This window comes from Centrocercus urophasianus, unplaced genomic scaffold, assembly GCF_019232065.1.
Source record: "Centrocercus urophasianus isolate 14NV4802_14NV808 unplaced genomic scaffold, USGS_Curo_1.0 seq_12, whole genome shotgun sequence".
NCBI lineage: Eukaryota > Metazoa > Chordata > Aves > Galliformes > Phasianidae > Centrocercus > Centrocercus urophasianus.
Genome location: NW_024884364.1, coordinates 2,070,798 through 2,082,737, shown reverse-complemented (window position 1 = coordinate 2,082,737; position 11,940 = coordinate 2,070,798). Strand labels below are relative to the sequence as shown.

At 41.3% G+C, this 11,940-nt stretch overlaps 1 protein-coding gene across 1 annotated transcript; it reads right to left on the bottom strand.

Annotated features, from left to right (window-relative positions):
• Positions 1-255: 255 nt before the first annotated feature.
• On the bottom strand, positions 256-1,257 carry LOC122156040 (olfactory receptor 10AC1). Its single transcript, XM_042810477.1, has one exon. It carries the CDS (start codon positions 1,255-1,257, stop codon positions 256-258), a length of 1,002 nt encoding a protein of 333 aa, XP_042666411.1.
• Positions 1,258-11,940: the final 10,683 nt, after the last annotated feature.

Below are 11,940 nucleotides of genomic sequence, written 5' to 3'. Positions count from 1 at the left end.
GATCAGAGTTCTTCTTACTCACAAATTGATACAACGTTTCCCTTTAAGTAGTGTTATGTTAGAGGCTTTTTTGTTGTTGTTGTTCCTTTTCCTACTTCCTTTTTTCTTTGTAGGCTGAGATGTCATTTTGTCAAAAATACATTAGTGCATGTTGTATTCTGCCTGGATATTTACTGTAGTGAAGTCTATAGAGAATCTTGTCCTAGCCAAGCTACAGGGCTGCATTTCCAACAAAAACATTTGTTCTCCTAAAATTTAGTTCACACCTGTAACAGCCCTGATAGTACTCCAGTTCTGCTGAGCTATTCTCTGCTTCCTCAACATTTTCCTCAGGACTCCTCTGATTTCCTTGTTCCTCAAGCTATAAATAAGGGGGTATAGTAATGGAGTAATATTGGTGTAGACTAGAGAAACCATCTTGTCTCGAGCTGGTGAGTAACTGGACTTAGGACGAATGTACATGAAGGAGGCACATCCATAGTGTAGCAAGGTGATGATCAAATGTGAAAAGCAAGTGGAAAAGGCCTTGCCCCTCCTGAGGGAGGAAGTGATACGTAGCAAAACAGCAGCAATACACACATAAGAGGTCAGGATCAAGATGAGGGGAAGTAGCAGGAGGAGCACACAGGCCGCCAGCAGGGGAAGCTCAGGGGTGTAGCTGTGTGTGCAGGCCAGGTGAAGCACTGCAGGGATGTCACAGAAGAAGTGGTTGATGTGATGTGACTGACAGAAAGGTAAGTGGAAAACAGACACTGTCAACCCCAGGGCAACAGCAAAGCCTCCCAGACAGCATGCTATGCACAGCCTAAGACAGAGCCCCTCGCTCATCACCACTGCATAGTGGAGGGGCTGGCAGATGGCAACGTAGCGGTCATACGACATGGCTGCCAGGAGAAAGCACTCAGCTCCGCCGAGTCCCACAAAAAGGTACATCTGGGCAGCACAGCCTATGAAGGAAATGGTGATGCCATTCATAACCATCAGGCCGAGGAGTGCCTTAGGGACAATGACTAAGGTGTAGCAAAGCTCAATGATGGAGAGCTGACAGAGGAAGAAAAGCATGGGAGGACGAGAATGCTCCATAAAAACAGCAATGAAGATCATCATATTCCCTGCCAGTGTGACCAAATGGATGATGAGAAAGATAAGGAAGAGGAGGACCCGCAGACAGAAATGCTCAGAGAAGCCAAGAAGGAGGAACTCCATGGTTGCATCAGTGCTCTCATTGTCCTTCTCCATGCAGCCTTCACATGGCATCTACAGGGAGAAAAACAGAGGGAGATAGTTGAATTTGACCTGATGCCTGGTAATCAACTCCACATATGAAATCATGTTGCAAGTGTGTAGAGCCAGTGTAGTAAAGCTCATTGTGAGATCTTAAGGGGAGGGAGGTGATTCTTGTGTAAGACATAAATTTGCAGACTTTCCCACTCGTGTTCTCATAACCACCAACGTATTTTTGCCCAATTATCTGCCCAGGATTCTTTGCTTTGAAACTAATGATGAGGAATATCAACTGTTGAATCTTCATCACTTCTTTGGAGTTCTTATGTTGATGACTATATGCATTTTTTGAACGTCTTAAGTACCTAGCAGTTGACACTGATCAGTCTTTTAATTCTGTCCTGCCTTTGAAAATCATCATTTGCCTCTCCATCCTGATCTGAATGCTGTAAGAAACTATGTGGAGATATGTTAAGATGACCTCGTAATCTAGGTGCCATCAACTCCTAGGTGCCTTACAGACATTCTTCTACTGCTCCTTCTGATGCTTCCATCCCCAGGCAGATAGATTTGTTCTCTTTCACACCAATATTGCATCTCTCTGTATTCATGCCAGGGATGTACAAAGACAAACAGGCAGAGGCTGGAGCTTCTGCTCCACATCTGATCCCAATTAATGGGATTTTCAGGTCCTCACTGACTGATTCCTCCTTTCTCCATCATGAGGCTGCCTCAAAATTTGTACCGAAATAAGATTTCAAACAGATGTTGGCGGCTAGACATGAGGATCTCAAAATTGGGGTTAACATTTTGGCTGCTTTTATCTTTATGCCCGTGTCAAATTTTGGTATCACTGTTATATAATCCGATTTCCAAACTCAAAAACTGACCTATGTCAATGACAGAGAGCTGACAGAGGAAGGAAAGCATGGGGAGACGAGAATGCTCCATAAAAACAGCAATGAAGATCATCGTATTCCCTGCCAGTGTGACCAAATGGATGTTGAGAAAGATAAGGAAGAGGAGGACCCGCAGATGGAACAGGCATCTATGGCAACATACTTCTTATAATTTTTTTTCTAAGGAAAATACAAAATTGTTATCTTGGACTTGGAGAAAATGAGACTACACATGTCAGATGAAGAATATTCAGTTCCTAGGTATGTAGAGTGTTACAAAGCTGTTGAAATTGTAAAGATCTAGTAAATATAAGGGCATAGAGAACAGTAGAATAATATTGCATATAATCATAGTGGATGAACAGTGTTCATTACTCACATGTGCATCATGTAAAGTAATATTTATTACAAGGAATAAATCAAATTCTTTCTTTACTTTACTGTATACTGGGATAAAAGTAGAGATTCCTTGAAGAGTTTTGCTCACATACAATAATTAAAAAAAAAAAATCAATATTTAAGTATGAAAAAGGTTGAAAGTTACATAAAATGCTCTGACGTCATAATGGGAAAATAAAAGAAGTTTGAAGTTGTAAAAGAAATATTAGAGGGGAGAGGGAATTTCCTGGAAAGCAGACATCTCAAAAAAACTCCAGAAAGAAATAATCAATACAGTCAAAGAGGTGAATCTCATAAGCCTACACATCTCTTCATTATTCGAAACATTTGGGGACACAGGTGGGTAATGAAAACATGTACAATTATATAATCTCATATGCAAAGCTAGGAATGAAATATCTGCGTAAGTGCATTACACACAAACACACAGTAGCTATTCTAAACAGTCCAGCTACAAAGGTTTCTTGATGCTATGTGCAAATAGGAGGTCTTGGTGGGGAACAGGAGTAGATACATGATCTCAAGACTGTACACCTAATCAGCGCAGACCAACTGGGGCTTCCTTCACTCCAGGTACTGAGACTCTAACAGGATTCTACTAAACACAAGACTGAAGAGTGAAGAGGAAACAGGTTTCCCTTCCTTTTGTTTGGAAATGATCACTTCAGTGGCAACATACCTTCTGTGGGTTAGAAGATAAAGAAATACAGACTTCTTCCTCTTGATGTGCCCAGTTGTGGCTGGGCTGAGACTTTATTTCTCCCTGTCTGGATATTCTCTGGCTTTGAGTGCTCCCCAGAGCCAGTGTTTTCTTTCAGCACTTCGGAATTATGATCTTCCACAGGACTGACTTCCTTATATAGCATGACACAGAGGTCTTTCCTCTTCACCACTCTCTCTGCCCTCCTGCATGAATGACAGGCAGTTCCACTCCTCCTAAGGAAAGCAGCTTTGCAGTTTTTCTGTAAACCAAGCAAGAAAATGCATGTTCAACTTCAGAGGAAAACAGTGTTGTAATACTGAAGTCGTTATTCCTTCCATTAAACAGTCTGGAAGGAGCTGATTATTCTCTGGGCAGGTTTGCACCCCAAAATGGCAATAATTTGCCAAACAGAATGCATTGCTGCTCTTTTTAAACCAAGTTACTGTTTAAACCAAACTCACATTTAAAAGCAAAGCAAAACAAATGTAGAGCCTTTAAACAAATCTGTGGAATTATGTGTGGTATTTTCACCAGTTAATACAATCCATTATTTCTTACTGAGCCAGATAAAATCAATGTTTAGCAATGGATTGGACTGAGATCATTCATAATCAGTTTATATTTATTGTCATTGTTACACTAAATCCTGGCCATTTATGCTGAAATCATTGAGGAGATGTGCAGGTTCATGTAAGTAGAAAGAAGAGAAAAAGCCAAGATTTTTGAATGCTAAAGTGATCTAAAGTGAGAAAGATCTCCATTAATATAGCTTTTGCAGAAGCATGTAATTATTGTACCTTAAGATTTTTACCAGGACATGATTTAGAAGAATTCTGTTATTGAAACGTGTTCTAGGGACATATAGGGACTCATTGGTAGGAGCTTTGCAAGATGAACATGAACTAAGAATACATCATATATCGGCCTGCATTAGCAAGACAATGACCCACAGGTGAAATTAAGTGATTATTCTCTGTTACCTGGCACACAAAAACCATATCTCGAACAGTGGACACCAGTGTCCTCCATAGAAGAGCAATAAAAACAAAATCAAGAGAAGCACTCTACAACTCTTCCTGAAGGGAAGTTGTGATCAGGAGGGGTTTGGCCTCTTCTCCCAGGCAACAAACAGGACCTGAGAAAATGGGCACAAATTGCACTAGAGGAGATTTATATTAGATAAAAGGAAAACTTTTTCTCTCCAAGAGCGGTCAGGTGCTGGAATGACCTGCCCAGGGGAGCTGGTGGATTCACAGGCATCTGGATGCGCTATGAGATATGTTTTAGTAGCTTAGAGGGTGGTAAGGGTGATAAGATGGTTGGACTAGATGATCTTGTAGGTCCTTTCCAACCTTGCGATTCTATGATTCTAAGCATGTGATGTCCAAGGAGAGGCTGAGGGAGTAAGCTTGGTGAAAAGGGGGCCAAAAGAGGATACAGCTGAGGACTTCAGGTAGTCGTTGGAGAACAGAGTCAGAATACTTTCAGATGGGCACAGTGAAATAGTCACAGCATTTGCATGAAAGGCCATAAAGAATGCATATGCTTCTCTTCACAAGGCTGGTTGAGCATTGGAACAGGAACCTTGCGAGGTTGACTGGGAGATCTTCATGCTTGGGGATGCTCACAAGTTGCCTGGACCAGGCTGTGGAGCAACCTAATCTGACTCTGGAGCTAGCTGTGCTGGCAGTAGGAAGCAGACAAGACCTCCAGAAGCCCCTTTTCATCTAAAACTTTCTTTGAATCTACTACTTTTTCCCACCTTCATCAGGCCTCCAGGAACAGAACTCTTTGTATTTCAGGAGCTTTACTGTCACAAACTCAAACAGTTGTGGAGTTTCTTTGGTTCCTCAAAGGCAGCTGACTGAGGCTCTGTAGTGTCACAATTTTGAAATAAGGCTGAACTTAAATATCTTAGTTGTACGTAAGTGGTTTTTTTTACCGTCTTTTAAACCTGTCACATAACTTCTTAGAATTAAAACTGAAACCTGGAGTCTATCCTCTTGTGTCTCTCTATCAGCTTTCTTTCTGTTAAACATCCATTTGTTTTTCTTTGTTTCCAATTCTTCCCTTGTGCTTCTTCCACTTAAAACGTTGCAAATAATTCAGGACACATAGAGACCTTAAGGCATTTACAAAACTGAATTCTGAATCTGATTAAACCTTCTAGATATTGTTGAATAACAACCAATAAAACCACAACCCATTTCATCTCTGATACTGTAAAAGGAGTAGCAGCTAGAGAGTGATTATTTTGTAATTCCATCGGACAAATAGGGGGGAGAAAATCTTTGAAGAGAATAATTTGTTTAGGACAAATGTTTTTAAGAGTAGATTGTTCTCTCTACCAAGTTCCATAAGAATTTCAGAATACCAGCTAATTAATTCATATGTATTTTCTCTTTTTGATATCAAATAAAATTCAGGGTTTTGCTTGGTATTTCTTTATTCTTTTCTCTAACCCAAACCACATGAGAAGCTCTGCCACCTTAGCAACAATATAAAAGTAATTACAAGGAACTATTTTGACAAGTCTGTTGCAGCTTTCCCATCTCCAGATGGTCCCTTTCTTCTGCTAGACTGGAAGTGAACCTAGGTGAGTCAGCATGTACCCAGGAACCAATACCAAGCAGTCAGCAGTAATATGCACTATTTTTTTCCAGCTAGTGCCCGGCCTTACACTGAAATAAGTAAGGCAGATTATTGTTTCAGTCTGTGTGTGTGTAGATAAGCTGTTGCTTATTAACATGCAACTTGCCCCTCCCCATAAGGTTTCAACACACACCTACACATTGCCTCCCAAACATGGTTCACTGACTGAGCAAGGGAGTGTTAGCTGGAGCAAGGTGTGTATCCCAGTGCCAGAATACACAGCAGCAATACAAAGGACTAGCAGGAGAGGAAGAGAATATGCATGTCAAAGCTGCTCCATACTTCCTCCTTTTGCAGGTTCCCAGCAGTTTCACTGCATCAGCTTAGCCAAATTTAGAATAGATTAATAAAGCTGCATTAGTGTTTGCCTGCCTTGAATAAGGAGCATGTTAGAGGAATGCACTTCTTCCTTACTGCCATTTGGCCCTGCTCTCCTCCCCCACGCTCTTCATAACAGTGTTTGTGATTTTTTTTCATTTTATGCCTTCAAGGCTTTGGGACTTGCCTGCCTTAGCCCAGATTTGTATTAGGAGTTTCTTGGAATCCAGGTATGGTTAATGAATCACATCGTATCTGTTTCTATCAACAATTGCAACATACATCAGAGGATGTTCCCTTCCATCTTCAGAAAAAAAGAAAAAGAAAAAAAAAAGAAAAAAAAAAAAAGCAACACTGAACTTGCCTTTCCACTTCTGCAAAACATCAGCCTGCTCCAAAGAGGACAAGAAAAATAAAAAAGTTGCTGGGGGAGCATTACTGGGAAAGTGAACGTAATATGGAGCAATGTGGGCAAAAATGGAACTGGCTGAGACAGATACCAGGAGGTCTGGAGTGGAGAAACTGTCAATGCTTGTGGCAGCTGAGGAAATGGCTCTTCCAGCTCAGCCAGCTGCATGCCTCTGACATGGTGGATAGGCAGGCCACTTGTCAGCGGGCCAAAAATAACACCTGAGCAACAAGAGGTAAAGTGTCAGTGCTGAAAGAGAATAGAGAGCACAAGAAGGATTGTAGCGGGGCTACTTCTCACAAAGTAAAGGATACGTGTGCAAGGGTAATTTTTTTCCTTCCCATGAGCACTGGCATTTTCCTCCTCATAGCCATCTCTAGCATCAAGAGCAGCAGACTGAGACCCTGGTCTGCAGGAGAACTTGACTGAGTCTTGGACTTCTGAACAGCGCAATGCAACAAGCTTGACACAGTTTTAATGTAAGAAATTACCATGGTGTTTCACATCACAAACCACCTAGGGTGCCTTCTTGTCTAGGAGATCTTTGCACATGAAATGTTCCAGCACTGATCCTCTGTGGGTATTATACTGTTATAGAAAGCAAAGATTTGGACTTCCGGAGCTTGTTTGATCTTCCACTGCAGACACGTTCACAACTGGAAGCGTTATTCAGAAAAATTGATTTATCTGATTAGAGAAATTAAGGCAGTTTTAAGGTGTGTTTCTTGAGTTGCTGTTAATGAGTAATGAAATGTAAGATTCACTTTAATGGCAATGTTAAGTTAGCATGTGAAAATAAATGTTAGCATCGTGTGATACCCATTCTCACAGAGGCAAGACATTGAAATGATTGCACATAGACTTTAGGAGAAAGTGTTTCTGTATTCCTCTGTTAAGAGCTTTCTGGGAACTGGGATCTGCAACAGCAGGATGACTGGCAGCAGTGTGCCTTCATGAGGAAAAGCATCAGCTCTTCTTGAGTTTCTGTTGTTTGAATTGGTAAACAACGCTTGGGAACTCACTCTGGTGAAGATATTGAACCACAAACCAAACAAAGCAGAGCTTTGTGAGAAAAAAAAACGAAGGGGTGTAGGGGAGGAGGAGGAGCAGGCAGCCTGGTAGCTGATTTCTCCCCTTGCTTTGTTTAGGGTGGGGCATCTCCTTCACTTCTCTGTATTTATTCATACTTCAGCCCAGCCACAGCACCATCCTAAATCTCTGCTAAGAAACTGGTTGAATATATCATTTAATGCTATCTCCAATATGCAAGCTTTTTGTAGTTGGAAAAACATGAAGTCACGAAAAGAAAACTAATGTAAAACTGCAAAAAGAAAATGCAAATGTAAAAAGGAAAGTAAAGAAAGAGAGGATGAAAATACTTAAATTGAAAGCAGCAAGTGAAAATGTTTGACAATAGCAGGCAAACTGAAATTTAACCTACAGGCCCTGGAAAATATGAAGTTAAACTCTTGTGGTTAAGATGAAAAAGGACGTGAAGGAACTAAAGAAGGGTGACATGCTGGGATCTGGGGTGACATGCTGAAGGGATCTAAGGGCTTTTTATCTGATTGAGAACTAGCTTCATGATTATTCTAGGATTTCAGTTTTCCCGGTCATCTAGTTGTCTTTGTGAAGGCATCTATACAAATGCCATCAGCCTTTCTCAACCCTTCAGGGGAAGCCATTACCCTTCATTAATTCTGCAAAACTTGATCTGCCTGTCAGATGTCCTATTCAACTTTTCCTCTAACCGTGTGACAGGTACCCACATAAGGTCTCACACTGTAACCACTCTACCACACCTAAAAAGTCAAGTTCTCAGCAAGATGATTGCATGAGACTAAAATGACAGGACTCAGTGACACAGAATGGCATGGCCTCGTATTGCTGTAGGGCAAGAGAACAAGTATGAAATAGATGCACATCAGTGACCTAAACCAGACCAGAAGAAAAAAAGAAATGCTAGTACACTCAAAAGGACCTAAGAAATATTGGGTAGGGGATGAAAAAGGGGGAGCTGGACCAGTGGGACATTAGGAAGTGCAAAAACACTCCCCAGTCATTTGAAAGGAGCACATGCTGTTTCTATCAACAATTAACAACTAAGTTAACGTGGGTTGCAGTCACCTTCACCTCAACTCTTTTCCAGTTGCTCAAAACAAGGTTCTGACCTTTCAGAGAATATATCTTGCAAGTACGTGTCTTACCATTATTGGAAGTTAGTTTCAGATTAATTTGGACAACTTTGTGGGTGTCTCTGCAGATTTAATTAAAATGTTGTTGTAGCTGTTTTGAGAGCCAGATGATATCCTGTAGCCTGAGGGGCTCATCTGGAAGGGAAAGAAGTATCTACATCACCCAGTCTTTGAAGAAGCTCAGCAGTGCCCAGCTGCTCTTGGGACACGGATCACAGCACTCTGGGACCTCACTGAAATTCACTGATGTTGACTTTCTAAAGTCATGTATTTGTTGCCTGTTCTTGTTCCCAGTGCAATGGTAAATGAGGCATTGTTCCAATTGTGCTTTTCCTAAGGGTGACAGTGGCTGAGACACTCCAGCTGGGGACATCATTTATTTTTACCCAATTTAGTCAGAAGCAACTGCAGCTCCTGGGAAGGATGGCAGTAACACTCATTCTTCTATAAAGTTTTCCACAGGTGGTACCATCCCAATCTGATTCTGTGTACAGTCCACCCTCGATGTACCCAGGCTACTGCCATTTCCTCCTCCTGCTCCTTCAGTCTCATATCTGGCCATCTATCTTCACATTTACATGTATATCTCTAAAACACCCGAGGATCATTTTCAAGGTAGCAAGGAATATAAATGTGAGACAAATGTTATTCCAAAGCATCTTATCACAGAAAATGAACCTTGGCTGCCAGCACATTAAACTGAATGCAAAAATTCCAGTTGAGCTTGAGCTCATCCCAAGTAACTGTGGTCAGTAGTCAATGTATCTGTGGTCAGAGAAAGCAGAATTCAGAATTCATTCCAGCACTGTAGGATGAGGTTATTGCAAGCTGTAGTTCAAGTAAACTGGCTGGAGAAAGTGAAAGATAAGAGCAATCTGTTACTAATAGTGAACAAAACTTGTGTTTCAGAGACAATGCATTGTTGGACTGGATAGCAGGGGAGCAAATGCTCAGTCAAAAAGCCACCCAGCTCTTAAATTCAGCATTCCTTAGCATCATTTCTGTTTGTCATTTCACACAATATATACTTCTATTATTACTTTCTTGTGTTGGTGACATTACTCTACAGTTAAGCGCAAAAACTAAGATGTCTCAGTGAGAGTTCAGCAAACTATCCTTAATACATATTCAAGAAATTCAACACTACTGCAGAATAAAATGCAGCTGTGGATCGACACAGGTTTACAGGAAACAGATTTGGACAAGTATATGCAAGAGAAACAGACTTTCATTAGCTTTTCTGTATTGAGCACCTGTGTGAGTTATGAGATACAAATCTCAGCCTGCTGGGATCCTTACATAGAGATGTGTCACGTATTTAATTTTTTCACTTCACTCCATGTGTGACCAAAGACCTCATCTGAAAGGAGACACAACGAAGCATAACAAAACCATGAGTTGTGCAGAGAAAGACAAGGGCAGCATTAATCTTGCACTGAGCACAAGGCAACCTAGATCAGGCAGTTTCACAACTCACTCCATTGCATTTACTATTGGGATTCCACCAACACAAATAATTGGCTACTGAGATGACACTGAACCTTCATGGTAAACACATGACAAACAAGATCAAATCCTTGTCACCTTCAGGAGACTCTGTGAAAATCTGGCGGTAATAGTTGACTTTTGCGTGGCTAGGCTCTCTGGAACCTCCTGTGGGACCTTATATTATAGTGCTAGCAAACATCCTTAGGCTGTTAAAGTCCTGAACATCTTCCTGGGCAGGGAAACAGTGTGCAAATGCACATTTTGCAAGACACCTTGCTCATATTTACATACTTTCCGACCAGTAGAGCAGAACTAGGCCTTGGATGTGAGACATAAAGCCTATTGTTACTGGTGTCCCTAATGTTTCTGAGACCATGTTTTCATGGATGTATTTCATTCACAGTCTTGTATTTAGAAATAAACTGCTCTTTGGAGAAGAGTATTTGTGACTCTTCATATTCAAACACTGAAAAGAACTTTCTACATACTCAGTAACATTTCTCATTAGCAAAATCTACTTTTCCCTACTTGGGAAACATAGCCTGAAGACCTTATGACAGCTTGAGCAAAAAACCAAGCAAATCACTCAGATGTTCTCTCAGGCTGATGAATGGGAAATAGAATGAAACTGAATCAGGTGGATGTTATACTGAAACACTCTCCAGCTCTGTAGAAGCTCTTCAGAGAATCACAGAAACTGAAGAGCTGAAATATCATCAGTCCCACATCACATCACCTTAGTCTTGCCTAACGGAGTCTTGAAAGCCTCCAACTAAAACATCCCAAGATGTGATTTAGAATCATAAAATTATGGAATGGCTTGGGTAAGGAGGGGTCTTGAAGATCATCTAGTTCCAATCCCCTTTATCATGGACAGTGACAACTTCCACTAGACTTCTAGCCATTACAGCCATCATCTCTTACTGTTAATTTCATGGAATTGACATAAACCTCTGCTATTTGGGACTTGCAGAGGAAGAGGGAAGGAAGAGGGAAGAGGACAGCAGGATTGAAAGGAGGAAAAGCAAGAGCAGTACATTATGATCATATTGAAAATCAGCTTGTTAGGATAGCATAAAGGACAAGCAACCTTCTTCACTCTTTTACTGCATGAAGTCAGAAGTTGAAAGTGCTGAAGGAATACAGACAGTGAATCTTAAGCCTTCTTTACAGGGTGCACCACGTAACGCAACAGCTTCCTTTGAACTGCTGTGTCCCTTAGCCATTTCCACATACATTTGAACTAGTACTGAAGTGATGTTTCATGCATGAATTCTACAGTCTTCTTCATGGTAACGGGGCAAGAGCTTGGCTGGCAGAGACATGTAGATGTTAACAACAGCTTGAGCTAAGCTGGCTGTAGCTAGCTGTGTTGTGAGACTGACTTCAGCCGTCAGCACATCCACTTCTGTTCTTACTTTCATTCTGGTTCCTATACAGATGGATGGCACTGCTATAGCTGAGTCTGTGTGTGAAAAGTATCTTGTGCTCCCAGGGGACACACAAAGTGAAGCTTTTTTTATAATTCGTCTTTTGCCTTTTTTTTTTGTCCTATAACCTCATAGTCTTTAGAATAAAAACGTAATCCGGGCACGTCCACCCCGCACACGTGGGCTGCAATCATCCCAGCACGGCAGGCAACGCGGTTCAGCC